The following is a 26,322-nucleotide window of genomic DNA, read 5'->3' as shown; positions in this document are numbered from 1 at the left end:
ATTGGCCTAGACACCCGGGCCACGCCCACCAAGCCGGAAGGCCCGGACTGCTTCGGAAGGCCCCACCCCCGCACGCCCATTGGCCTTTGGCGCCTCGGGCCCACCCAACGAGGTCGAGGCCCGCGGACCTGCGGAAAGACGCCGGCGTTGCAGTCCTCAGTGAGGCTGTCCGGCCCCCTTTTGTGGCTTCGTCCCGGGAACATGCCTGTTACTCTGCTCTGCAGCGAGGTGTCCTTTATAAAGCAGCTATAGGAGACCCGGACCCTCACCACAGCCTGGGCAAGGAGGCACGGCCCTCATCTCAGTTTGCAGACGGCAAAAACTGAGGCTGGGTTTCTTTGTTTTTGTTTTTCCCCCCAGGACACTCGCCCCGTCTCTCTCGCACACCCAGATCTCTCCCAGCGCCCCTTCCCTGTCTCATGAAAACAGCAGATGCCGATGGAATCCAAGAATAAAGTCCTTTATTGTCTTTCAAGTTGTGATAGGGCTGGGGACGAGGGCGACTCAGGTGGGACTTCCTGGACCTGGTTGTAGAGGAAAATAGCGCCTTTGGCCGAGGGGCAGAGCTCAGCCCACATTTCGGTCTCCTGCAACCTCCGCACGCTCTGTGGGGAGAAAGTAAGACCCCCTTACGTCCAGCCCTCGGGTCTCTTGCAGGGGCCGTGCCCAGTGTTCCTGAGCCTCAGAACCCTCTGCACTTCACCGTCCCTAGGGAGACACGTTAAGGAGGCTGAAGAGGTTCCCGGACCTCTCTTGGGCTGAGGGCATCCCCAGTGAAGTCTTGTGGCCCTGGAGGAAAGCTCTAAGATTTGGCGGCTTCATCTGACCCAGCCCCGGGGAGACAGCCATGGAGCACCAGGCCTACACGAGCCCCAACACCAGCAGCTTGTCCAAGCAAGGTCCATCTTGCTCCTTCACACCTGTGTTTCCACAAAGAGGATTCCTGTAGATTCGTGGGCCTCAGCTCCCCCACTTACGTAGTGCTTCTTCACCTGCTCGGAAGTCAGGCTGCACCTGCGCAAGGACATGAGAGTGGCTTGGGGAGTGCCCAGTCCCTGGCGGGTCCTTGTGGAACCCCAGCTGCCTCAGCCATTCCCCTCGGCCACCCACCTACCCGAGGACCCAGGACCCTGCGCCCCAGAGCTCACTCACTGGACGTAGAACTCGGCACTGGCACGGCCGGCACTGGTCTCATTGCGGGCAATGCCCAATAGCCGTGGCTGGCTCAGGGTGTGCAGCGGCACATTCACCTGGGGCAGGGGGTCCACCAGTCAGTGCCCAGTGTCCCCATCCCTGCCCCTCTCAAGGGAGAACGTTACCCTTGTACAGCATTTTATCGCTTGCAGTTCAAGTGCCCAGAATCACAGAATGTCAGAGCCCGGGCAAGTTCATGTTACAGATGGGAAAGCAGAACCTGAGATATTGAACAACCAACCGCTCAAGGTCACCCAAGGCAAGTTCATTGTGACTGGGACTCTCATTTACTCCTCTCATCAACAAACGGGGTGGTGGGTGGAAATAGGCAAGACATTTATCGTTGTTCTCCTTGTAAAGGGGAAGAGCTTGAGGCACGCAGAAACGAGGGCTAGAATTCCACTCCACTTGTGTCTAGCTGCAAAGCCAAGCTCTTTCCTCAATGCCAGATGCCTGCAGACCCTCCCGCCAGCCCACACCTGTGGAATTCTGGTATGTTCTACCCCCTCCCTTCTTGCCCACCTGCCGGGGCCAGCCCTCCTCACTCACCTCGTCACAGATCTCCTGGAGAACACTGGAGAAGAGTTCGTGCACCACCAGCTCCCCAGGGAGGTCTTTGTGCAGGGGGCTGTCACCAGGGCACAGGGCCTGGGAGAGGTCAGGCTCAGCCCCTATCCCCATCTCTTCCCAGCCTGCCTCCCCACATATTTGCTGGCCCGGAGGGCCTGGTTAGGTACAGAGTTGAGTCTTGGTGACCCCCCCCCCCCCCGACCCGGGCCCACCTTTTCCAGATGGAAAACCAGAAATCCAGCTAGGTCCTCTGCCCCCAGCCCCCACCCCTCCCCATCATTCCCTAGCTTCCCACAGGCCTGGGATAAGGGTCAGTGGGGAGGCTGAGGTGCTGCCCTGAGTAGACTTTCAGAGAAGCACTAGGCCAATCCCCCCTTTAAGGGATGAAGAAAACAAAGCTGAACTGACTCTTTGTGCCTTTGCACCCAGGCTGGCATCTCACCTGAGGCTCAGGGTGCCCACCAGGCACGTCCACCAGTCCAGGTGCCTCAGCCACCTGCCGAGAGCGACGCAGGAAGACAAGGAAGTTATCTGCAGTGGCCAGTGTGGCGCCAACCCCCAGCGGGTCTGCCAGGTAGGCCTGCTTGTCACCCCAGTCAGTGGCCCCCTGCTGTCGCAGCCAGGCAGCTGAGCTGGCCCAGTTAGTGCCCAGGAAGTCTCGGTAGGAAGTAAGGCCCAGGCGCAGGAGCAGCTGTGGCCCCTGTGAGCCAGTGGGTGCCAGGATGGCTGAGTGCAGGCGGAACTTGGGGGCGTCAAAGAGCCAGGGCTGAGCCTGCAGCCGGCTCTCCCAGATGGCAGCGATGGCCTTGTCCCCTCCTGGTAGTGGGCGACGGTCATAGTCTGGGCTCAGCTCAGCCTGCACCTGCTCCTCCGGCAGCCCACCTGGGGGGCACTGCAGCAGCAGGGACACTTCAGGGTCCATAGTCTGGACGGGGCAGCTCTGGGGGGAGGACACAGCCGGGCTTGTCACCCTGAGAGCCCCACAGCGACCCTTGGCCCCGGCAGCTGGCCCCCTCTGCCACAGACCTCCCGAGGTGTACCCCCAGCCCTTCTGTACCCCCTTGACCACTCCCTGGGCAGTAAAGTGTCTTATCCTAAGAGCCCGGAGGTCCCTGCAGCCAGACATCCCTGGGACTCACGCGCATCACAACCACCCCGCGGTCCTGGGTCCAGCCACCCCTTTATGCCCATTTCTCCCAAACCCAGGATCCTGCCTTCAACCTCTGATGCACCGGGACCCCTTCCGGGGTCCGGAAGCTCAAACGTCCAGCCGGCACTCACCGGCCGACGCGGCCCGCAGGCTCCTCCCCTTCGCCTGAAGCGGAAGTGCCCGCCCCCTTCTTCCTGGGCTTCTCATTGGCCGCTCCCTGCGCCCGGGGCCCTCGGGGTCGGCAGCTCGGCCACCACCGGAGTTGGTGAGCCTGCTAGTCTCTGTCTTCCTCCTCGCAGCTCTGTCTGGGCCTGCTCAGAAGCTTCCACCCCGTTAGCCTGAACGCCCGGCCCCCTCCTCAGGCCCGCTTTGCGGGGCAGACCCGCGAGCCTGGAGCGCGGCGGCTCCTTTTCCCCCCGGGAGCCGTGGTGGACACAGTGTGACCTTGGGCAAATCTTGCCTCCCGGGCCTCAGTTTCCCTATTTGCAGGAGGGAGTTGGGGGTGGGAAGTGAATTTAATGAGCTGAATGTCCCCGTCCCAGCTCTCACATCCTGAGGCTTTGTGACTTGCTGGGCAGGGTGGGGACATGAAAGGGTCCTTAACAGTCCCCACATTATCACTGTACCCAGCAGGTCTTAGCCATGAACTCCCCTGGAGGAAGGAGGCAGGAAGCTGCAGGACCCAGGGGGAGAAGGGCTCACAGACCCCGGGAACAGGTGCGCCCCCTCCACCCTCACCCCCCCCCACCCCCTTTCTTGGTGGGAGGGTAAAGGAGGAGGACTCAGCCCTGGCTCCTTGGAATATGCTGGGGGGATGGGACTGAGCGCTGATGGGTCATACTCTTCCCAGAGAGCACAGGGATTCCTCTCCCTCTGGTCTCCCTCTGCAGCGGGTCACTCAGACTTCAGGGTGGGCAGCAGGGCAGGAGCACTACAGGGACCAGGGGCTACCTCTGGGCTCTTACAGGACCGAGATGTGCAACTGTCCAAGGCTTTGTCCTACGCTCTGCGTCACGGGGCCCTGAAGCTGGGGCTTCCCATGAGGGCTGGTAAGTGAGAGTCTTAAAGACTGGGGTGAGGAGTGGTTGGAGGGAGGGAGCAGTATGAGCCTATCTGTGGCTGTCCTACCCCATGGCCCTATGGGGACGGTACAGAGGGCACATCCTCTCCATTTTCAGGGAACCCCGAGGCCCAGAGCCCACTATCATGTCTGGAGCAAACTGGGAGAGGACCCTCTGTCCAGGCCATGCCTGGTGATACCTGTGGTGCAGTGGCCCAATAAACACGTACCCCAGGAGTGGGCACTGGGGGGTATTGAAGTAATTGGTGTTTATTGAGTACCCACTCTGGGAAGGGTACTATGCTAAAAAGGGTCACTTTATCTTTGTGACCCTCCATGAGGCAGATCCCATTCCCGTGTAAGTGGAGGAAACTGAGGCCCAGAAAGGGCCGCCCCTTCGCCTGAAGCGGAAGCGCCCGCCCCCTTCTTCCTCGGCTTCTCATTGGCCGCTCCCTGCGCCCCGGGGCCCTGGGGTCAGCTGCTCACTCGGCCACCACCTGAGTTGGTGAGCCTGCTAGTCCCTGTCTTCCTCCTCCCAGCTCTGTCTTGGCCTGCTCAGAAGCTTCCGCCCCGTTAGCCTGAACGCCCGGACCCCTCCTCAGGCCCGCTTTGCGGGGCAGACCCGCAAGCCTGGAGCCCGGTGGCTCCTTTTCCCCCGGGAGCCGTGGTGGACACAGTGTGACCTTGGGCAAATCTTGCTTGCTGGGCCTCAGTTTCCCTATCTGCGCCAGAAGGTCACACGGATGAGCCCCTGTGACCCCCCCCCCCCCGCCCCAGGCCCAGGCTCTGTTCTGGTTGCCTGGAGTTCCCCCTCTTAACTTTGACCCAGGCCTGAGCACCCTGCCTGTCTGCAGATGGCTTCGTGCCCCTGGGTGCCCTCCTCCAGCTGCCCCAGTTCTGCGGCTTCTCAGCTGAGGATGTTCGGCGCGTGGTGGACACCAACCAGAAGCAGCGGTTCGCCCTGCAGCCAGGGGACCCCAGCACTGGCCCTCTCATCCGGGCCAATCAGGGTCACTCCCTGCAGGTGGGGGCTTAAGGGGACACGTGGGAGAGCCAGGTGGGACCCCTGCCTGTGAGGGGGGTCTCACCGCTGTCTATTCCCCCACTCGTCCCAGGTACCTGAGTTGGAGCTGATGCCCCTGGAGACCCCCCAGGCCCTGCCCCTGACGCTCGTCCATGGCACATTCTGGCGACACTGGCCTTCCATCCTGCTCAAGGGCCTGTCCTGCCGGGGAAGGACACATATCCACCTGGCCCCAGGACTGCCTGGGGACCCCGGTGTCATCAGTGGTCAGTGCCCCTCCCCAGCCACTCCCACCCACTTTCTCCTACCAGGTCCCTCTCCCAAGGATCAGGCTACCTCCAGGCATAGCTCCTCTTGTCCGAGGCCACTATATACTCTGCGTGGTGCAGTAACCCCTTCCCCGCACCGAGCCCGGGACCTCCCACTGAGCCTGCCCAAGTTTGGAGACTGCCACCCCGAGCGCCCCAGGTCCCAGCTCCAATTGTCTCCACAGGCATTCGGCCAAATTGCGAAGTGGCCGTGTTCATCGATGGGCCCCTGGCCCTGGCAGGTGAGTCTTGACACAGCAGGGACTGCCCTAGGGCTTCAGAGAAGGCATGAGTCACATCTCCGGCCTTGTCTGCAGACGGGGTCCCCTTCTTCCGCTCTGCCAACGGAGTGATCCTGACTCCGGGGAACGCCGATGGCTTCCTGCTTCCCAAGTACTTCAAGGAGGCCCTGCAGCTACGCCCTACCCGTGAGAACCACCACCCTACGCCCTCCTGTGCCCTCTGCCCTCTCCTCTTTGCCAGCTCCCAGCCCCAGGCTGACTGAGGTCTCCCTTTCCCTCACCAACTCTTGTCTCTCTCAGGAAAGTCCCTGTCCTTGGCTGGTGATGAAGAAACCGAGCGTCAGAGTGGCCCCAAGCACAGCGCCAGAGGAAAAAGGATGACCCAACAATAAAATATTTATTTAAAAAAAAAAAAAAAAAAGGAATGTAGAAAGATGACAAAACAGAAATTCCAGTTGGAAACCATGAATTATCCTGTAGCTACAGCCAGGCTTCTTGTGCTCAGGACTACAGCTAGGTCGGGGGTGTTGGTCTTGGCCACCCGGACAAGGAGAGGGTGGGCATCGTACGAGCTCATAGCCCACCCTCTCTAGCCCCCGGGGGATGGCAGAGTCTGGTCCAGTTAGGTCCCCGGTCTGCACGAAGCCAGTGGACAGCAGGGGAGCGTGCCCAGCTCAGTGCCTGTCTGGAGAGGGTGTGGGCTTAGGAGTGGCCATAGCAGGTAGTGAGCAAAGTGGGGAACAATAAGACAGGCCTCAGAAGGCCTCGTGGCCTCCTGTGAGCTGCAGGAAGAGGTCCTCGTCCAGTTCTTCCCCGCGGGCCCGCTCCCTTGTCGACAGGAAAATGTAGCCCCCGATGTACTCGTGCACAATGCGGCAGCTAGCAGACACGCAGCTGAAAGCCACGTTGATGTGCTCGTCAAACTCGATGGCGACCTGCAGAGTGAGCGGTCAGAGGGGCTGGTGGGGGTGGGATGAGAGAGCAGCCCCTGTCCTGCCCTGGCCGCGCCCTGCTCCCCCCCCCCCCCCCCGCCCCGTCCTCACTCCTGGCCCACCTGCCGGATGTCCCAGTTGACGTTCCACTGGCGCATGTTGCTGAAGCGCCAGGTCTTGACCACGTCGCCCACGGCCAAGTCGATGCGGATCAGTCTGTTGTTGGCGATGCCCAGGATCTCATCCTTCCTGCTGCCCTTGAACCTAGTTCCCCGGGGAGGACAGAGTGTGACCAAGAGCCCTGCCCTGCACGGGCCCCAGAGCCCCCCCCCAGATAGCCCGGTGCCGTGCTCCGGAGCACGCTGTGCTCCTGTCATTTAGGTTCTCTGAGCCTCGAGTTCCTCTTCTGGAAGACGAGGGTTAACTGATCTAATCGTTATACTAGCATTCTCGGCAGCCTCAGGCAAAGTGTCCAGGCCTTTCGGGAGCGATTTTTGTGGGTACCGTCGTCATCTGTTGCCTGGCTGTCTCTGCAGGCTGGGAAAACGGGCAGAGGGCACTCCCGTGTCATAGCAGCGGACCGTGGCCTCGAGAGGGACCAGGCTGCGGCAGAGCTGGGACAGGAGCTGGGACTCCTGCCCTCCTGGCCTGGTCTCTTGCTCTGGTGTCTGCTGCGGGGGCGCAGGAGGGCAGGGCACCCAGGGGGCGCCCGCACAGAGCAGGAAGGGAGGCTTCGGGGGTGCCCCTCTCCAGGCAGGAGGGGAGGGCAGAGGGGGGCTGGGGCGGGGCCCGTACCTGACCACGACATAGGAGATGCCAAAGTCGGGCAGGGACTGCCAGGCCTGGATGAAGCGTAGCTGGGCCTCGGACAGCGAAAGTTGGGCCACGTTCTGGTGGGCTTCCAGGATCCGTGGGGTGAGCTGCGGGACCACATCGGTGAGGGGCGGCCCCGAAGTCCCTGAGACCCCCTGCCTGTCCCCATCAGGGAGACCGGATGCTGAGCCTGGAGCAGGGGTGGGGCCCAGCGTGGGGCCTCCACTGGGTGCCCTCGCACCACTCAGCAGACAGTTGCTGAGCCAGGCCCTGAGGTGGACTCGGGCGGCCGGGCCGTGACCCCTCCCAGGGGGTGGGGCCCAGCGTGCTCCGTCTCAAGGACAAGGGTAGGAGAAGGAACGAGGGAGCACGTGGCTTTCTAGAGGAAGGCCGTGTGGAGATCCAGGGGCCAAGGGTGGCCAGGTAAAAGCCGTGGTCATTCCCCCCACCCACTTCCTTTGGCACCTGCTTGGCCTTGAACTTCCGCTGGAAGCGTGGGGCAACAAGGCCGTAGGGGTTGAGGCCCTCGGCAGAGGCGTCAGGGCCCTGGGGGTGGTTGCCTGAGCCCCCGCCACCCGTCCGCTGCAGGCTGAGGAAGGCCAGAATGGCCTGCACCTCGCTGGCGTAGCTGCTGTCTGCCATGGTGCGACCCTTAGAGGCCAGTCGGCAGCCGGCCATCCAGTGGGCGTACTGCTTCTCCTGGGGTGCGAGGAACAGGGGAGGGTGGTGAGGGGCTCGCCGGGCTCTGGTTCGGCGCCCCCGGCCCTGTCCCCAGCCCCACTCCGGCTTCGGCCCGGGGCTGACCCCTGCCCGGCCCTCACTTACATCCTGGCACCGCACGTGAATCTCACTCATGCCCTCGGGGGAGGGTACTAGGAGTTTGATGCAGAACTTCTGGCCGGAGACATTGACATCGGGGACTACCTCACAGCCTAGAGGGAGACGAAGGGGTGGGTAGGAGGCTGGGTGGGGGGCGGCCCTGCCTGAGAGGTCCCTGGGAGGATGCCGGCCCAGCACAGTGCCTCAGGACAGAGGGTATCTTCCCTCTACCCCGAGGGGGAAACTGAGGTGGGCCAGGTGGGCCCCCAGCCAGCTCCTGCCCTTGTCCCCGTCCTGGCCCGGTGGCCCTCACTCACCCTTGAGGTTGAGCTGCTGAATGGGGTCCCCCGGGGCCTCCTCCTGGCTCTTGTAGTAGGACAGCGTGGTCTCCTTGAACACCACCCAGTGCTGGCGGTACCCTTTTAGGGTCAGCTTCCGGGGCCTGAGGGTGAGGCAGGTGTGTGACAGGCTGTGTGCCCCGTCTCCACACTGGGCCCCCTCCAGTGGCGCTGCCGACCCTGGGCCCGAACTCACCGGAAGATCCGGAGATGGTCCTTGAGCTCTGGGATGGTGGTGAGGTTGTCCTGGGGGGGGGGGGAAGAGGAGTCAGAGGAGGGCCAGGTCTCCGCACACGACCCTGACCCCGACGCCAGCCCGACCCGGGCTCCTCCTCACCAGCACGTCTGTGGGCGCCGACCCCTCCAGCTTCACCTCCAGGTTGTTCAGGGCCGCGTCCAGGTCGTCCAGCCCGGGGTCTGCGGCGGCGGGTTCGCCCGCCTCCCCGCTCTGGGACAGCTTGTTGATGTGGTACTGGGTGGGGCACACGGCCAGGGAGGGCTGGGTGGGCAGCCCGGGAGCCCACAGGGCCCTAAGCGGGGCGTCCCGAAGACGGGGCCCCACCCCGGAAGACCCTCCCTGCCCTGGGTCTGGCCTGCGCCCCAGTCCCCCAGGTCCCCTGGCCCGCCGGGCACCTGCAGGGCTGCAAACACCATCATCTCCTCCTCGGTGCAGTCGGTCTCCTCCAACAGCAGGTCCCACCGCGCCTGCTCGTACAGCTGGGTCAGCCGCACCGGGTCCGTCTGCGGCAGGGGTGGGGGAGGCTGGGTTGGTCAGGTGCCAAGTGCCCCCGGCACCCTGTGCGCCCGGACCCCTTGAGCCTCAGCCTCCAGCCCTGCCCCCTGCACAGTGCCAAGTTCGTCTAGCGGCCCCACACGGGCAGCAGACCCCCAACTCCAGCCGTATGGCCTGCCCGGGCAAGTGGCACCGATCTCTCTGTAAAGCTTCCCGGACCAGGGGCGCCTGGGTGGCTCAGTCGGTGAAGCGTCCGACTTCGGCTCAGGTCATGATCTCACGGTCCGTGAGTTCGAGCCCCGCGTCGGGCTCTGTGCTGACGGCTCGGAGTCTGGGGCCTGCTTCAGATTCTGTGTCTCCCTCTCTCTCTGACCCTCTCCCATTCATGCTCTCTCTCTGTCTCAAAAATAAATAAACATTAAAAAAAAATTAAAAAAAAAAAAAAAAAAGCTTCCCGGACCAACGTCGACTGCGTGTCTACTGCGTGTCTGTGGGGGCAGAAGGGGGACCGAGTAAACCAATCAATGAGTAAGGTGATTCAAGACTTCGATAAAAGCAATCAAGGAAGTAGCTTCCGTGGGGCCTTTCACTCATGACCTTGGACAAGGGCACCACGAGGATGACGGCGATGACAGAGGATGGAAGTGGGATGCACGGAGCTCCTCGTGAGGAAGCATTCAGGGGGGTTTTTCTTGAGGAGATGTCGGACTGCCCTGCGGCCTGAAGGGTGGCCATGGGCCACTGACGGGAAGAGTGATAGGAAGAACCTTCCAGAAAGAAGGAACAGGGACTGCGAAGCTCACGGGTCAGAAGACCAAGCCCATGGTCCCCCTGCAACCCGCCACAACTGACAGCAAAGGCGTAAAAAGGGTCACCCCCAAGAGACGAAGGGAGCGGGAATCCTTGCAGGTGAGGCATGCGGACGACATTTTGGAAGATGGAAAGCAGAAACGGGAACGGGAACTGAGTTACGGGGAGAGAGACAGCCGGGATTGCTTACCCGTCTCCCCTCTCCTGTTCGGCGGTGGAGGCACTAATGAATTCTGAAAATAGGCAGAAAACAAACAGCAAAAAGAACACAGATCTGGACAGAGGCATCCAGGGCACGTGGCGGCCCCTGACAGGCTCCCCGCCGGGATCCTCCGGCCGAGAGGTGAGGGTGGGCTGCCGTGAGGACAGCAGAAGGGGTCTGAAAGGAGCCAGTGCCCCCACTCCCTGCAGCCCAGTGACAGCCAGGCACCTGGCAGAGGAGAGATTTACGCTCTGGCGATGGTGAGCCAGAGATAGTCTAGGCTCAGCTGGGCGAGGGACGGCACTGTGCTAGAAACAGATGAAGAAAGTGGACGTTCTGAAAGGTGAGACTCCCCCAAGTCCCACGGTCGCCTAAGACATTGGCAGTCAGCCTTCTGTTCCCAGTCGGGAGATCAGAGGGTTCACTGCTGAGAAACTGACCAGCCAAAGAGAAACCCCTGACAAAAAATGGCATCCTTACCCCAGCGCCCCCAGGAAGCCCCCAGAGTGCCAAGCTCTATTCACCCGCTCAGGGTTTTCAGGGGCTTCCCGGAGCCTTGCCTCTCACCACGAAAGGGCAGGCAGGGATCACCCGCGTGTAAGGGAAGCTGCTGATGTCAACCACAGGCACCAAGATGAACAGCAGAGAAAGAGCTTAGAGGAAATGAAATCAGTAGGGAGCAGAAGAAAACTTCAACCAGTCAAAATCCTTAGAAAGACAAAATGCTGCGCTCCTAAAACAAGAACAGGATGCTGTGTTTAAAAGGAGCATAATTATAAAGGTTTAGTAATTAAGACTGCCATCCAGCTGGAATTGATATTTGTATGTGGATATTTGTTTGTTTGTTTGTTTTTAACATGGGTACCCTGGGGCGCCTGGGTGACTCAGTCGGTTAAGCATCTGACTCTTGATTTCAGCTCAGGTCATGATCTAGTGGTCATGAGATCGAGACCTGTGTTGGGCTCAGCATTGGATGTGGAGCCTGCTTGAGATTCTCTTTCTCTCTCTCTCTCTGCCCCACCCCTGCTCATGCTCACTCCCTCTCTCCGTCTTAAAATAAATAAACATTAAAAATACATATATAGGTATCCAATGGACCCAGTATCATTTATTGATTCATTTATCCGTTCCCAGTGACCCTGGGGTCACGTTTGTTCTAAGTCAGGGGAATATAAACATATGGGTCTCTCTATGACTCTCTGTGGTTCCATTGGTCAACTTGGCTCTCCAGCTGGACTGCAGATCTAAATACTAAAGTTAAAACAATAAAGCTTTTAGAGAAAAATAGGACTACATCTTTGTGATCTTGGAATTAAAAAAATATATATTCTTTTTTTTTTTTAATTTTTTTTTAACGTTTATTTATTTTTGAGACAGAAAGAGACAGAGCATGAATAGGGGAGGGACAGAGAGAGAGGGAGACACAGAATGTGAAGCAGGCTCCAGGCTCTGAGCCATCAGCCCAGAGCCCGACGCGGGGCTCGAACTCACGGACCGTGAGATCATGACCTGAGCCGAAGTCGGCCGCTTAACCGACTGAGCCACCCAGGTGCCCCTTAATGTTTATTTTTGAGAGGAAGATACAGAGCCCAAGCAGGGGAGGGGCAGAGAGAGAGGGAGACACAGAACCCGAAGCAGGCTCCAGGCTCCGAGCTGTCAGCACAGAGCCCGACGCGGGGCTCGAACTCACGGACCATGAGATCATGACCTGAGCCGAAGTCAGACGCTTAACCGACTGAGCCACCCAGGTGCCCCTATTCTTTTTTTTTTTAATGTTTATTTATTTCTGAGACAGAAAGAGACAGCATGAGTAGGGGAGGGGCAGAGAGAGAGATCTCACAAACCGTGAGATCATGACCTGAGCTGATGTGGGTCGCTCAACCAACTGAGCCACCCAGGCGCCCCCCCCCCCAAAAAAAAAAGATTTCTTAAACAGGACACAAAAGATATCAATCATAAAAGAAAAAAAAAATATTTGAAAATAGAAGGCAGATTATATTAAAATGAGGAAGGTCTTTTTATCAAAATAAACCATCAAGAGAATGAAAAGGCAAAGCACGGGGTGGGAAGACACAGTCACAATACCCTTATCTGACAAAGTATTACTCATGTACAGAATATATAAAGACCTCCTATAAAGCAATAGGAAAGATAAGCAATTCAACATTAAAAGTTGTCAGAAAAGGGGCGCCTGGGTGGCTCAGTCTGTTAAGCATCCGACCTCGGCTCAGGTTATGATCTCACGGTCCGTGAGTTCGAGCCCCGCCTCAGGCTCTGTGCTGACAGCTCAGAGCCTGGAGGAGCCTGCTTCGGATTCTGTGTCTCCCTCTCTCTCTGACCCTCCCCCATTCATGCTCTGTCTCTCTCTGTCTCAAAAATAAATAAACATAAACAAAAATTTTTCTTAAGTTGTCAAAAAAAAAAAAAAAAGAAAGAAAAGTTGAACAGAAACTTGACAAAAGAGGATATCCAAATGGCTAGTAGCCATATGAAAAAGGGCTCCACCTGATTAGTCATCAGGGAAATGTGAATTAAAGTCACATAGGAAGCACATAGTGGTTGTCTGGGGTTGGGTGTGGGAGGGGCAGTTACTACAAATAGTACTAGAGAAATTTCTGGGGTGATGAAATACCTCCCTCAAAACTTGATTGTGGTGATGGCTGCACAACTGTGTAAATTTGCTAAAGATAATCGAACTGCATGCTTACACTGAGTGATTTTGTTGGCATGTGAGTTACAGCTAAGTAAAGGTGTTAAAAAAAACAACAACAAATAAGCAAAAAAAACCATACGAGGGACCATTACACACCTACCAGAATGGTTACCACAAAAAAAGAGAGGCAATACCAAGTGCCAGTAAAGTTGTGGAACAAGGGACATTCTCATGCACCTGCTGAGAAATGGGTGCAGAAAAGTGTGCATATGTTCACCGGAAGACATTACAGGAATGTTCATAGCATCCTTATTCATAATCGTCTCAATCTGGAGATTGTGCAGTGCCCATCAGCAGTAGAACGGACAGTGAATTGGGGTAAATTGACATAATGGAACGTCGCACACCAATGAGAGAGAATAGGCTACAACTATGTGTAACATACAAGCATGTGAATCATACAAACATAATGCTGAGTGACAACAGCCAGACAACTGCGTGATTTCATTGATGTAGATTTCAACACAGTCAAAACCATCTATCGTGTGAGGATTAATCTTAGTGCCGCCCCAACCATGGGAGATACTGCCTGGAAGTGATAGGAAGGAAGCTTCTGGGGGCTGGTAAAGTCCTGTTGCTTGATGTGTTGGATACATTGCTCTAAAAGCATGTTATACTAAAACAAAAAACAAAAAAACTTTACAAAGGAACACTCAGAAGATAAGAGCTCTTAGAACGTAAAAATGTAGTTGCAGAAATTAAAAATTCAACACATCGTTTGAAAGATAAGTCAAAGCACTGTCCAGAAAGTAAAACAAAAAGAAAACAAACTTAGAAATGACAAAGAACAAGGGGTGCCTGACTGGCTCAGCTGGTAGAGTGTGCGACTCTTGATCTCGGGATTGTGAGTTTGAGCCCCACAGTGGGTGTAGAGATTACTTAAAAATAAAAAATCTTAGGGGCACCTGGGTGGCTCAGTCGGTTACGCATTTGACTTTGGGTTGGGTCAGGATCTCACGGTTCGTGGGTTTGAGCCCTGTGTCGGGCTCTGTGCTGACAGCTCAGAGCCTGGAGCCTGCTTCAGATTCTATGACTCCCTCTCTCTCTCTCTCTCTCTCTCTCTGTCTCTCCCCTGCTCATGCTTTGTCTCTTTCTCTCTCAAAAATAAACATTTAATAAAGAAAGAAATAACCTTAAAAAATGAGCAAGACACGATAAATGTCTACATTGTTTTCTTTGAAGAATCAATCCAGGGGGTCTAATATCGACTGAGTTCCAGCAGAAAGGAACAGAAAACTGGCGGGGAGGAAATGATTGAGATTATTCAGGGTATTTCTCCAGAACTGAAAGACTCAGGTTTCTGACTTGAAAGGGCTCAGCAAGTGTGCAGGTCAGTCAACAAAGACAGATCCTTACTAGGACATAGTATTAAGAGATTTCAAAGCCTCATGAGATAAAGAGAAGATCTAAAAGCTTCTGGTACCTCCCCTCCCCGTCCAAGAAAAAATAAAAAGGTCTCATACGAAAGGACTGAAAATAAAAATGGCACTAGACTCCGCAATAGTAACACCGAGAACCAGAAGGACAAGGGGAAGGTGGCTTCAGATGTGGCAGAAGAATGTTTCCAACCTAGAATTCTACACCTGGCCAAACTATCACGCACGTGAGGGTAGAGTAGTGAACTTTTCAGACATGCAGGATTTCAACGCCTTTATCAGGTTAGGGGAAGCTGCTGAAACATATGTTTCATTCAGAATGATGAGTGAGGGGCGCCTGGGTGGCTCCGTCGGTTAAGCGTCCGACCTCAGCTCAGGTCATGATCTCGTGGTTTGTGAGTTTGAGCCCCACGTCGGGCTCTGTGCTGACAGTTCAGAGCCTGGAGCCTGCTTTGGATTCTGTGTCTCTGTCTCTGTCTCTGTCTCTCTCAAAAATAAATAAAACATTAAAAAAAAAAAAAAATGAAGGAACGCGTCAACAGAGGAACACAAAAGATTCAGGAACCAAGAAGTCCAGTAGAGGAATTCCCAGGAAATAGACAAGGGCAGTCCAAGGACAGTAGCTGTGCAGGGATCCCACTCTACGGTTCCAAGAGAACAATGACACTGACTGATTACCTAACGTGATCCACCCCAAAGGAGAAGCCACAGCCACATAGAGAATATCCAGAGAGCCATGTGGGGAAGGGGGTGTCTCTTCTAACTGTGCACAATTAATAGAAAAATAAGAAAATAAAATATAACAATTGTGCACTATAAGAAAATGTTGTTTTTAAACTTTTGTTTTTTGTTTTTGTTTTTTTTTTTCAACGTTTATTTATTTTTGGGACAGAGAGAGACAGAGCATGAATGGGGGAGGGGCAGCGAGAGAGGGAGACACAGAATCAGAAACAGGCTCCAGGCTCTGAGCCATCAGCCCAGAGCCCGACGCGGGGCTCGAACTCACGGACCGCGAGATCGTGACCTGACTGAAGTCGGACGCTTAACCGACTGCGCCACCCAGGCGCCCCTAAACTTTTGTTTTAAAAACAAACGAGAACAGGGGCGCCTGGCTGGCTCATTGGCAAAGCATATGACTCTTGATCTCGGGGTTGTGAGTTCAAGCCCCACGAGGCGTGTGGAGATTACTTACAAATAAAATCTCGAAAAAAATAAAAACAAAGAGAACAACAAAGACCCGTCGCTGGATTTTAGATACTGGACAAGAGACCACACAGAACAGTGGTCCCGACGGAAGGGAAACAAACACAGTGAATCCTAAGATTGCCCCAGGTTGCTTACCGCCCAGAGAGAGCCCAGCCTATTTCCCGAGCTGAAGAAATGGAGTTGAGCATTTGGTGAGTCCACGGCAGCTAGATTTCACAGGACAGAGGACTGGAGAGGAGAGAGCTGCCCAGAGAGAAAGCTCCGGAGATCAGCAGAGGGCTTCTCCTGAGTCTTTAGCTAAGCACTGATCGACGTATGTGTGGAAGGAAATTACCCAAAGCTGATGGGAAAAGAAACATTTGAAAGGAGCCAGGTGGAACATTTGCCAGCAGTAACCTACGGGGGGAAATAGTTCACGCTCCCCAAAAGCCAGATTAGAGAAACCTCATGATGCATGGCACATTGGGGAGAGTTCTCAGAAGGCAATTGTCTCAGTAATGGGGTAAATTAGCCCTAGATGAGCGGCTGCTTTTGTCCTGTCTAATTAATATTCAAAGCAAGCCTTGGAAGGATTGAACTATCTCCATGTAGTTTAATTTCATCCCTAAACAAAGTTTAAAAATAGTTAAAGGACTACATAAAAAAAAAAAAAAAAAATCTAGCACCCAAGAACATAAAAAGATTGCGTTGTCTGGCATCAAATGAAAAATGACCAGGCAGGGCGCCTGCGTGGCTCCGTCGGTTAAGCAGCTGACTTCGGCTCAGGTCACGATCTCATAATTCGTGAGTTCGAGCCCCACATCGGGCTCTGTGCTGACAGCTCAGAGCCTGGAGCCTGCTTCAGATTCTGTGTCTCCCTCTCTCTCTGCCCCTCCCCTGCTTGTGCTCTGTCTCTCTTTCTCTGTCTCTCTCTCTCTCTCAAAAATAAAGAAACATTAAAATTAAAAAAAAAATATAAGACTTGAAGAGACATCTAAAAAAAACAAACAGGGCATCAGTGGGCTGTGGGACAATCCTAAGTAGTCCAATAGTTTATATAATTAGAATCTCATCAAGAGAGGGGGCAGGAAGAAATCTCTGCAAAATTTTTCAAATTTGGGACGCCTGGGTGGCTCAGTCGGTTGAGCGTCCGACTTCGGCTGAGGTCATGATCTCACAGTTTGTGAGTTCAAGCCCCACGTTGGGCTCTGTGCTGACAGCTTGGAGCCTGGAGCCTGCTTCCGATTCTATGTCTCCCTCTCTCTGCCCCTCCCCTGCTCATGCTCTGTCTCTCTCTGTCTCTCAAAGATGAATAAATGTTTAAAAATATATATATATATATATAATTTTTCAAATTTGACACAAACTGTCAACTCACAGATACAAGAAGCTCACTGAACCCCACGCATGAGGAACCTGAAGGGAACCAAGGCACATGATAATCACGTTGTTTTAAGGCAGTGATTCAGAAATCATAAAAGTAGTCAGGAGAAAAGACACATTACATACACATGAATAAAGAATGACAGGGGACCCTGCTGGGAGCCACGCAAGCCACAGGACGGTGTGGGGACATTTCTTTAGAGTACCGTTAAGTAACAAAACTGTCAACCAAGGATTCTACACCGAGCTCTCACAATCAAAGGCGAAATAACGAGTTATTCAGACATACAAAAGCTGAAAAAGAATCATCACCAGTAGATCAAGCACCGCAAGAAATGTTCAAGGAAGTCCTTCGGGCGGACAGAAAATGAGACCAGCTAGAAATCTGTATCTATGCACAGGAATAAAGGGACAGGAAACGGTGAATGTGTGGGCAGAAATAAAAGACTGTTATATTTTTAAAAATGTCTTTACAGGACAGTTGGCTGATGGAACTGAATCTTGATTATTCTGATGTCAACATCCTCGTTTTGATACTGTTTGTAGACACTGGGTAAAGGGTACTCAGGTATCTAGGATCTCGGGGATTCTTTTTTGTTTTTTTTTTAAGATTTTATTTTATTTATTTATGCTCACAAGTGTATTTATTTTGAGAGAGCCGATATCAAGAGTTGGATGCCCAACCAACTGAGCCACCCAGGCACCCCTAATATTTTATTTTTCAGTAACCTCTACATCCAACGGGGGCGGGGTGCGAACTCACAACCCCGAGATCACGAATCACGCCCCACCAGCTGAGCCAGGCAGGCGTCCCTCTGTGCATCATTTCTCCCAACCTGCCTGGGGATCTCCAGCTATCACAAAACACCAAGTTTCACAAAAAACGACTGACTGGTTAAAGTAAAAAATAATAGTGATGGGCACTCAACCGTTCTACTCCTAGATGTACATCCAAGAGAAATGAAAAGACAGGACCGCTCAAAAAAACCTGTATGTGAATATTCACGGAAGCATCATTCATTAATAGCCAACACGTGGGCGGGGGGAAACGAAACATCTAGTGATTGTGGAATGGATAAATAAAATGTGGCATACCCACGCAACGAAATGCCATTTTGCGGGGCGCCTGGGTGGCTCTGTCGCTTAAGCCTCTGACCTCAGCGCAGGTCACGATCTCACAGCTCGTGAGTCTGAGCCCCGCGTCGGGCTCTGTGCTGACAGCTCGGAGCCTGGAGCCTGCTTCGGATTCTGTATCTCCCTTTCGCTCTGCCCCTCCCTGCTCATGTGCACTCTCTCTCTCTCTCTCTCTCTCTCTCTCAAAAATAAACATTACAGTTGTTTTTTTTTTTTTAAATACCATTTTGCAATAAAAAGGAATAAAACAGCGAAACATGCTAAAACATGAAAACATGATGCCAACGGAAAGAAGCCAGTCACAAAAAGCCACACATTGTGAGATCGTATTTATATGAAACGTCTGAAAAGGGCAAATCTAGAGACGCAGAAGGGAGACTAGGAGTTGCCTGGGGCTTGAGGGTCAGGAATAAATGGGAGGGACTGCTGATGGGGATGGTTTTGGAGGAGGTGATGAAAATGTTACAAAATGTGCTGATGGCTGCCCAACTCTGTGAATGTACTAGAAACCATTGGGTTCTACACTCTGAATGGACCAAGGATATGGTATGTGAATTATTTCTCGATACAGCCGTCATAATGACAGCAACGACAAGAATGGCAATGTCTTGCAGGCTTTGACACAAGCAGAATCCAAGAATGTGACAACGAGAATATAGAGGCTGGGAGGGGACATACAACCGTCCTGTTGTCAGGTTCTCGTGCAGAAGTGGTAGAATATTATTGGATGGTAATAGTGTATGTGTACTATAACCCCTAAAGCAACCACTCAAAAAATTTTTGGCGGGGGTGGGACGGCGCCTGCGTGGCTCAGTCAGTTAAGCGTCCGACTCTTGGTTTCGGCTCAGGTCACGATCCCACGGTTTGTGAGTTCGAGCCCAGGGTCAGGCTCCACACTGACAGCATGAAGCCTCCTTGGGATTCTCTCTCTTTCTCTCTCCCTGCCCTTTCCTGCTCACTCTCTATCTGTCTCTCAAAATAAATAAGTAAACTTAAAAAAAAAAGTTTTTAAGTATAGCTAAATAAACTAATATAAAGGAGATAAAATGGAATCATGGAAACCGCTCAAGGAAAGGAAGGCAGGAGAAACAGAAGGAAACAACAACAAACCCCCAGGAGAGGGAGGGGCTGAGTGTAGAGGGGAGGAAGGGGGACAGATAGGTGCGCAGGGACCAGATCAGGCAATGACCTGGGGGCTGGGCAGCGGGGGGGGGGGGGCAGTAAGCGGCCATAGGAGTGAGTTGACCCCTAAGGTATGCTCATTCTAGGTGCGGTGTGGAGGGTGGGGAGTGCGCCAACCCACGTGACACAGACGAAAAGCAGGTGGTTTGGGATTTTCATTCAAGGGACTGATGAACGGGAGGCAAAGATGGATGAGGTGGGAGGGAGGGAAAGGGAAGGATCCAGAATGGTGTAAGTGCGGCCTTTCGTAACGACTCCATGAAAGGTGGGAGGATGGCTGAGGAGTGAGTTTCTGGGCTTGCTGACCCCCAGAGGCTGCGGGGACAGGAGGAGACTGGGGGAGCCCGGACAGGACATCTGGAGACACCCCCCACCCCGCCCGCCTCACCCCAGCTCCCAGTGAGCAGCGAACAAACAGCAGGTGTGCGTCCACTGTGTGGATGGGGACAGAAGACGCTAGGACAGATTTGGCTGAGGAGAGAGAGGGAGTCCAGGAGCACCCATAGGAAAGACTTGGAACCAGGAGGCAGGAGTCCGGGGAGCAAGGACACTGAAAACAGCATTTAGAAGTTCTGCAGTAAAGGGCGGGGGGCGGGGGGCAAGAGAAGGGGTCACAGGTAAGGGAGCACGTGTGGGGGCCTGACAGTTTCTGAGAGGGACGCATGGAGCCCGTCGATCGCCGGTGGGGACGGCGGGCAGGGAGGGGGAGACACACGCAGCCCCTGCCCGCCAAGCCTCGCCCCTGCCCACCCAAACCTACAGCGTCACCGCCGCCAGGAAGCCTTCTCTGAGTCCGGGTGTCAGGTATCTGCCACCGGAGCAGGCTGCTGGGGGCACTCACCGCTGTCTACACTGCTCTGCAGTCATTACCTGCCTGACAGCCCCCTGAGAGACAGGCCTGACATCGGTCCCGGCTCAGCACCTTGTTGGCAGAGCTAATAAACAGGAGTGTGGATTGGCAGACGCCCGAGGAGCCTCTCCCTAGGAGTCTCTCGCATTCCCCGAGCCCAGACCCCCGACCCTAAATCCCCATGTCTCATCGACCCAGCCTCCCCCTCCCCCCCACCCCGACCCAGCACACCTTGGGATCCAGGTCGAAAAAGCTGTAGTACTTAAAGCGAAGCCAGAGCATGTCCCCCGCCTTGACACCCTGCTGCATGAGGCACCGCGACGAGTCCAGCCACCTGGCCCACAGCACAGGGCAGAGGTCAGGGCTGAGACAGGAAAGGTTCCAGGGCATGGTGGGGGCTGGGCAGGGGGCTTGGGGGCAAACACGCATATAAGAAAGGCCCGGAGACAGGAGGTATGGATTTGGGGTAAGGATACAGGGGAGGGCATGGACCTGGAGGTGGGAGCCCGGACACAAGGGGACATGGCTCCGGGGCGCAGACCCGGCCAGCCGTGCACCTGCTGTGGAGCTGGGTCTTGTCCAACAGGGAGCTGGGCCGAGGCAGGCGCTGCAGCACGAGGGGGTCCGGCGGTGGTTGTGGCCGGCTCAGCATGTGATAGCAGGCCTCGGTCTGCGCGCTGTCTGAGAAGTGGGCTGGCATCCCCCGGAACAACGCAGGTGCCACGCCTGGAGGGCAGGTCGGGGTCAAACAGGCCTCGGGGGCCCCGGCGCCGGTGCCGGTGCCCAGCCCCCGGCCTGCCCCGCCTGTCTGTGCTCACCCCCAGCCAGGACGACCTTGGTCAGGTCATACAACTCCTCTTCCGGCTCCTTCTCCTTCTTCTTCTTCTCCTTCTTCTCAGGAGCCCGGAGCAGAGACAGTTCCTCAGGATGCCGGATACCTGAGGGGAGCTGGGACCTCAGCAGGGGCCCGGGACCTGCCCCGTGACCTCCCGCTCCACTCCTGGGTACTTTGGGGCAGGTCACGGCCCTGCAGGCGGGCTAGGGAACAGGACCGTAAGGACAAGGTGACAGTGACTGGGCCTTGTAAAGCAGGGAGACCTGGCCCCTCACAGGACCTTGCAGGGTGGAAGATGGGGGTGGGGGGGGGTGGGGAAGCAGCAGGGGACTCACTGAGGAGGCGGCAGATGGCAGCCACCGCCTGGAAGAGGGGCTGGGAGAAGCTGGCCCGGAGGCGCACGGCGCGGCGATTGGGCAGCCGCAGGATGACGGGCCGGTGCTGGGGTCCGAAAAAGAGGCGGGCATCCGCCAGGATACCGTACTTGTCCAGTGTCCAGTGGGTCTGCAGCAGCCACTGTCTTTTCTGTTCCCACCAAATGGCGTGGTCTGACCAGTCCTGCTTGCGCTCTGTGGGGGCACGGGGGAAGGGGACGTGCATCAGCCGCGCTGTCCCTCCCCGGCCCAAGGCAAGGGCGGGCCGGGCTGGGTTGGCTTGGGGTCTAGGACTGAGGTCGCGGCGGAATAGCTCTTTGCTGGCTGACCCTGCTCATTTCTCCGGGCTCAGTCGCGACCTCACTTCCCAGGGGAAGCCCCCCAACCCAGGTCCAGGCGCCCCGATCTTAGTGCCTCCAGCCCACTGGGCTCCCCCGCCCCCCATCCAGCACCTCGCCGGCCTTCCTGGGAACCCAGGAGGCAGAGGCCCTGTTGGACTGGAGCCTGGGACTGTGCCCGGCACGCGGCAGCGGGCACTCCGGAAACATTTCTTGGTTACGAGCTCTGTGACCTTGGCCGAGGCCTTAACCTCTCTGGGCCGCAGTTTTCTAGCTCGCGAGATGTGGGCAGTCATCACTCCGAGCCCGTGGGCACCGGACGACGCCTGCGCGGTGTCTGTGACGTCTGACGCCGGCACGTGAATGCCGACGAGGGAGGATACGGTCCGAAATGTGAAGACTTCTCTCGTGCTGCAGCTGGTGACAGGGGATGCATCTCCCTCCAGGATGGCGAGCTGAGGCGTGGTGAGCACAGGGGATGGGCCCAGCCCTCTAGAACGTGCCCAGGCCTTCCTCACCAGCGGCGCAGGTCTCCTCTCCACCCACACTGGCCCCTGCCTTCCCTCCAGTTCCCTCCTTAGTGTCACAGCGCTGCTTAAATGCAAGAGATTCTCTGGCTCCATCTGGCCCACCTCTCAAGACGCTTGAGCCTCTGCTCTCGCTCTGTTCTTGGCTTTGTGGCACCCACTCCCCCATCTCCTCTTGCCTTTGGTTCGTGTTTTGTCCTCCTTGGCCCTTTTATCCCGGCCTGCCCCCCGTCCTTCCCTGCTCCAGGTCCCCGTCCTTCCCCAACCACGGCCTCTTCCCGGGGCTCGTCTAGTCCACAGCTTCGTCTTCCTGCTCCGATCCCCAAACGCACGGCACCTCAGGGTCAGGCCCTGCCCCGCGCCCCAGGCCAGAAACTCACACGCCCACCGGCTTCGGCCATTCCAGAAACTTGTTCCGCAGGCCTTGCGCCTGATTCAAGCATTCGTGGTGGGTGAAACTCATTCTGCCTGATGCTGGACAGAGGCTCTTGTCCCCGCTTGCTGACTTCTCAGCATGGGTGACAGGACTTCCCTGCCAGGCCTCAGCTCTGTCTCTTTCACTTTTAGCCTCCGCATTTAATCGATGCCAATCTCACCCTCCTGCCCATGCTCACTGCCCACGGTAAGAGGCCTTGTCTCCCTGCCTCCAGCCCACCCCCTACCTGAGGGGCCTGTCCACGTGTGAGCCTTAGCCACTGAAAGGCCCTTCGGTGGCCACTTTCCACCTCCGGGGTAGTCCAAACTCCTACCGGCGACCACCCCAGTCTCTTCTGGTCACGCTCCGGGCGTCCTCCCTGGCCTGGAGGCCCCAGTTCGGAACGCCCCCATGCTCCAACATCACTCCTTGCCCTCCCGGTGACGGGCCCCCTGTCGGGACTCTCCTGGGGAGTCTCCCTGTCCTGGCTCCAGGCCCCGTGCTGTCTGTCTCTCCCCCTGTCCTGGCGGCTGTGGGGTCAGTCTCACCTGCCCGGCCACACTCCAGGTGGCATGGGGTTTGGCTGGACTGAGCCCCAGTAGACATCGATACACTAAGGAATGAGCGGGAATAGGAGGGGTGGGGACAATGTCCCCGTTGCGGGGGACAGGAGCCGAAGGAATTTTCCCCGGTGGGCTCAGCAGTGGGTGGAGGGATCAGGTCTGCCTGTCTGTCTGTCTGTCTGACTGACTCCTCATTTAGGCCTCTTGCAATGCTCGCGTGCCCCTCCAGGAAGCTGACCAGGTCTTCCCTTGGGGCCCTGTCTCTTCGCCCCCTCTGCCTTGGCTCAGCCCGGGCCCGTCGGCCTCTTGGTCTGACACCCAATCTCCTGAGGGACCCTCTGTTCCCCACTTCTGCTTTCACAGCCTCCTGGGTGCTGCCTGTTGGAAGCCCCCCCCCCCCCCCCGCTACCTCAGCCTTGTGGCCAGGCTGTCCCCGGGGCGGGGGGCCTGTCTGTCCGTAAGCCAACTAATCTGCCTCCCAGGCTGCACGTGATGGGGTGGCTGGGTCTGAGGAGGCCTGCCCACCGCTCCCCACCCCCCCCACCCCCCGCAGGTGGCCCAGGCCCCAGAGGTCTCCTGGCTGAAACGATCATGGGCCTGCCTTCCCGCTCTGCCTTTTGGGGGTGTGCCTGCTGCCCGCCCAGGAAGGGGCAGCCCCTCTCCCCAACAGGGGAAGGGGACGAGAAGCCCCCATGTCACTAGCCCCGCTCCTCTCCACGCCTGCCTGGTACCACAGGCTGCTGTGCTGTAACTTCCTGTGGGGGCAGGGCCTTCCCACCCAGGCCAGGCCTGTCACCAGCCTGCTGAGGGCTTCCGCCCTGCAGAGAGGGTATGGGAGCGGGCCTGGTCTCCCCTCAGACCCTGAATGGCACCTCTGCCTGGGCCCGGGCAAGGCCCCTCTTGCCCCTAGGAGTGGGCGAACGGACTGCGGCCAGGTCTGCTCCCTGGGGACTTAGCAGAACCAGCTAGGGTGGGAGGAAGGGAGGGAGACTGCGGGAGGGAGGGGAAGTTGGGGAAATGTCTTTTTTGGAACCAGATGATTAAGGTGGTGCCTGAGTCACTGCGGCAGGGTTATCGAGAGCTGCACAGTCAGATGGCCCGGAAGTGCCCAGGGACCCAGTTGTAGCCGCCCCATGGTGCTGAGGTCAGCAGCGGGGGCAGCAGTTCACTCACTAATCTCCTCCACGATCTTCAGGAGCACCCCACCGATGTGCGACTCCCCCGTGACCCGGAGGGTGACTGACTCGGCCTCCGGGTCCTCCTCTCCCACAAACACCCGCAGCTCCCAGGATGAGTCGATGTAGTCGCCGGTGGCCGTCTTCATTCCCGCCATGGCTGCGGCGACTCTACAGAGGGTGGGAAGGAGGCAACGTGGGCAGGGTGCCGGGGCCTGCTAGGCTGCCTGTGTTCAAGTCCAGGGGGCCCCGTGGTGACCTGGACAGGCGGCCAGTATGTCATGGCAGCATCACGGGTCCAAGACACAGGTGTCAATTTGTTCCAGGCAAGCCTCAGGCCCCCTCGCCATTACCGGTGGTTTAGCTGAATTGGTGTTGTCCGACCCGCTCCCACCTTCCAGATAGGAAGACTGAGTCCGGGTAAAAGTAAGAAGGGGGCTCACCCAAGATCACTCAGCTTGAAGCCAGCACCCGGCACAACCCCTCTCTGCTTCCCCGGCTCCCATTTTGCCCCCAAGCCCACCCTGGAGGGGTGGCAGCTGTCCACCCTGGAGAGAGTTGTGGACCCAGGTCAGGAGATACGTCCAACCCTGGCCCAAAGCTCAGATCCAAACATCCCAAACCAGCCACGGCCTCTTTAGGGTGGTGGAAAGTCCAGAGTGCCCCGTGGAGAGAGGCATGTGGGCAGAGGGGCCGTAGGAGGGTGAAGGAAAGGGTCCCTGGGCTTCAGCCGCCGCCCCAGCTTACCTTGCCTGTTAGGGTTCGGGGGCTGCAGGTGTGGGGGCTGGAGTACCGCCCACTCCCGGCCTCAGTCTAAACACCTGCAGATCAGTGAGTGCTTCCTTCCCCCTCTTCTCTCTCTCTGGAGCTTCCTTCAGAGGGCAGCCCCTTGCACCTCCTTATCAGGAGTGGGGCGGGCTCAGCCCCTCCCCAGGGCGGGCTGGCGCTGGGTGCAGGAAGCGAGTTGCCAACATGCGGAGGGTTCCAGTTGGGGCCCCACCTTTGTTCCCAGTGAGCACAGGAAGCAAGGAAGGAATGGGCCCATGCCCCCTGCCCCCACCCCCCCTCCGCCACCTCGAAGTGTCCCTCATCTGGAGGGAAGCTCGGTTCAAACCAGAAAAGCCACCAACTCCTGTTTCCTGCACGAACCGTCCCCTGTAGAAAGCCATCTCCCATCTCCAGCCTGTCACAAAGTGGCGGCCTTTGGGCCATGAAACACCACCGGGCTGTCAAGAGAGAAAGTCATGCCATTGAAAGGATCGGATCCGGGTTATTTAGGAACCTGGGAGGCCAAGCAAGTTCAAGCCCTAGAGGTCCCTTATCACCACAGACCCTTGAAGAAGACCCCGAGGGGGAAACAAGTTTCTTTTCTGGGCCCCCCATAAGAGCCTGTTTTTAAACATGTAAACCTCAGAGCTGTGCAGGGGAATGGCTGAACAGAAACTGGCCCCTGGTCATTCACCACCTCCCCACCCCACCTCCACTCTGTCCCTCCACATGTGACACGCTTGATCAGTAACCCCCAAGGGTCCCTCCTGTCAGGCCCCTACTCAGATGTGACCTTGGAGGGTCCCATCATCTGCACTGGGATGTAAGCTTTTTTTTTAATCTTTATTTTTGAGAGACAGAGTGTGAGTAGGGGAGGAAGAGAGAGAGGAGGAGACACAGAATCCGAAGCAGGCTCCAGGCTCTGAGCTGTCAGCACACAGCCCGACGCGGGGCTCGAACCCACGAACGGCGAGATCACGACCTGAGCCACAGTCGGACACGGGATGTAAGCTTTAGGCCTTGTGCTCACTGCTGGCTCCTGGCAGGAATGGAGCCTTTCTAGAGAGAATGGGTTTGAGGCCGGAGGGAACAGAGCCTCTGGTCAGTAGCGCCGGAGTGCAGCAGGGCGCCCGCGGAGATGAGGCCCTTCTGAACTTGCCACCCAGATGGAGGAGGGGGCCTGCTGGAGATTCCCAGGGGAAGGCCAGTGTATGCAAAGTCAAGGCAGCAGGAAGTGCAGCCGGCTGCTGGCCTCAGCAGCTTCCTAGCTCAGAAAGCTGCTCCGTTGGAGCAAATGAGGAAGTTTCAC

At 56.7% G+C, this 26,322-nt stretch overlaps 3 protein-coding genes across 15 annotated transcripts; 1 reads left to right on the top strand and 2 right to left on the bottom strand.

Moving 5' to 3' along the window:
* Positions 1–444: 444 nt before the first annotated feature.
* Positions 445–3,117, bottom strand: NUDT22 (nudix hydrolase 22). Of its 11 annotated transcripts, none has more exons than XM_045485715.1 (6): positions 3,046–3,117; positions 2,207–2,704; positions 1,744–1,822; positions 1,153–1,250; positions 921–1,014; positions 445–605 (listed from the first exon to the last, which is right to left on the bottom strand). In XM_045485715.1, exons 2-6 carry the CDS (start codon positions 2,599–2,601, stop codon positions 462–464), a joined length of 810 nt encoding a protein of 269 aa, XP_045341671.1. In that variant the 5' UTR covers positions 2,602–2,704; positions 3,046–3,117; the 3' UTR covers positions 445–461. The 11 variants fall into 11 exon arrangements, with proteins under 11 accessions (XP_045341671.1, XP_045341663.1, XP_045341665.1 ...); XM_045485707.1 differs by having other exon boundaries at positions 1,744–1,842; positions 3,046–3,111; XM_045485709.1 differs by having other exon boundaries at positions 1,744–1,842; positions 2,979–3,076.
* Positions 3,087–5,950, top strand: TRPT1 (tRNA phosphotransferase 1). Of its 3 annotated transcripts, none has more exons than XM_045485720.1 (8): positions 3,087–3,179; positions 3,548–3,631; positions 3,882–3,963; positions 4,829–4,998; positions 5,090–5,264; positions 5,492–5,548; positions 5,624–5,734; positions 5,849–5,950. In XM_045485720.1, the coding sequence occupies exons 2-8, from the start codon at positions 3,557–3,559 to the stop codon at positions 5,938–5,940; spliced, it is 762 nt and encodes a 253-aa protein (XP_045341676.1). In that variant the 5' UTR covers positions 3,087–3,179; positions 3,548–3,556; the 3' UTR covers positions 5,941–5,950. The 3 variants fall into 3 exon arrangements, with proteins under 3 accessions (XP_045341676.1, XP_045341675.1, XP_045341674.1); XM_045485719.1 differs by having other exon boundaries at positions 3,117–3,179; positions 3,545–3,631; XM_045485718.1 differs by lacking the exon at positions 3,087–3,179 and having other exon boundaries at positions 3,363–3,631; positions 3,805–3,963.
* On the bottom strand, positions 5,929–25,127 carry FERMT3 (FERM domain containing kindlin 3). The gene is made up of 15 exons (XM_045485702.1): positions 24,993–25,127; positions 24,244–24,416; positions 21,189–21,422; positions 20,837–20,956; positions 20,576–20,744; positions 20,250–20,352; positions 9,084–9,191; positions 8,788–8,922; positions 8,647–8,696; positions 8,430–8,554; positions 8,119–8,225; positions 7,759–7,992; positions 7,276–7,400; positions 6,603–6,744; positions 5,929–6,483 (listed from the first exon to the last, which is right to left on the bottom strand). Exons 2-15 carry the CDS (start codon positions 24,401–24,403, stop codon positions 6,304–6,306), a joined length of 1,992 nt encoding a protein of 663 aa, XP_045341658.1. The 5' UTR covers positions 24,404–24,416; positions 24,993–25,127; the 3' UTR covers positions 5,929–6,303.
* Between the last annotated feature and the right edge of the window lie 1,195 nt (positions 25,128–26,322).

This window comes from Leopardus geoffroyi, chromosome D1, assembly GCF_018350155.1.
Source record: "Leopardus geoffroyi isolate Oge1 chromosome D1, O.geoffroyi_Oge1_pat1.0, whole genome shotgun sequence".
Lineage (NCBI taxonomy): Eukaryota > Metazoa > Chordata > Mammalia > Carnivora > Felidae > Leopardus > Leopardus geoffroyi.
Note: the sequence above shows the minus strand (reverse complement) of the source record. Positions and strands in the feature narration are given on the sequence as shown.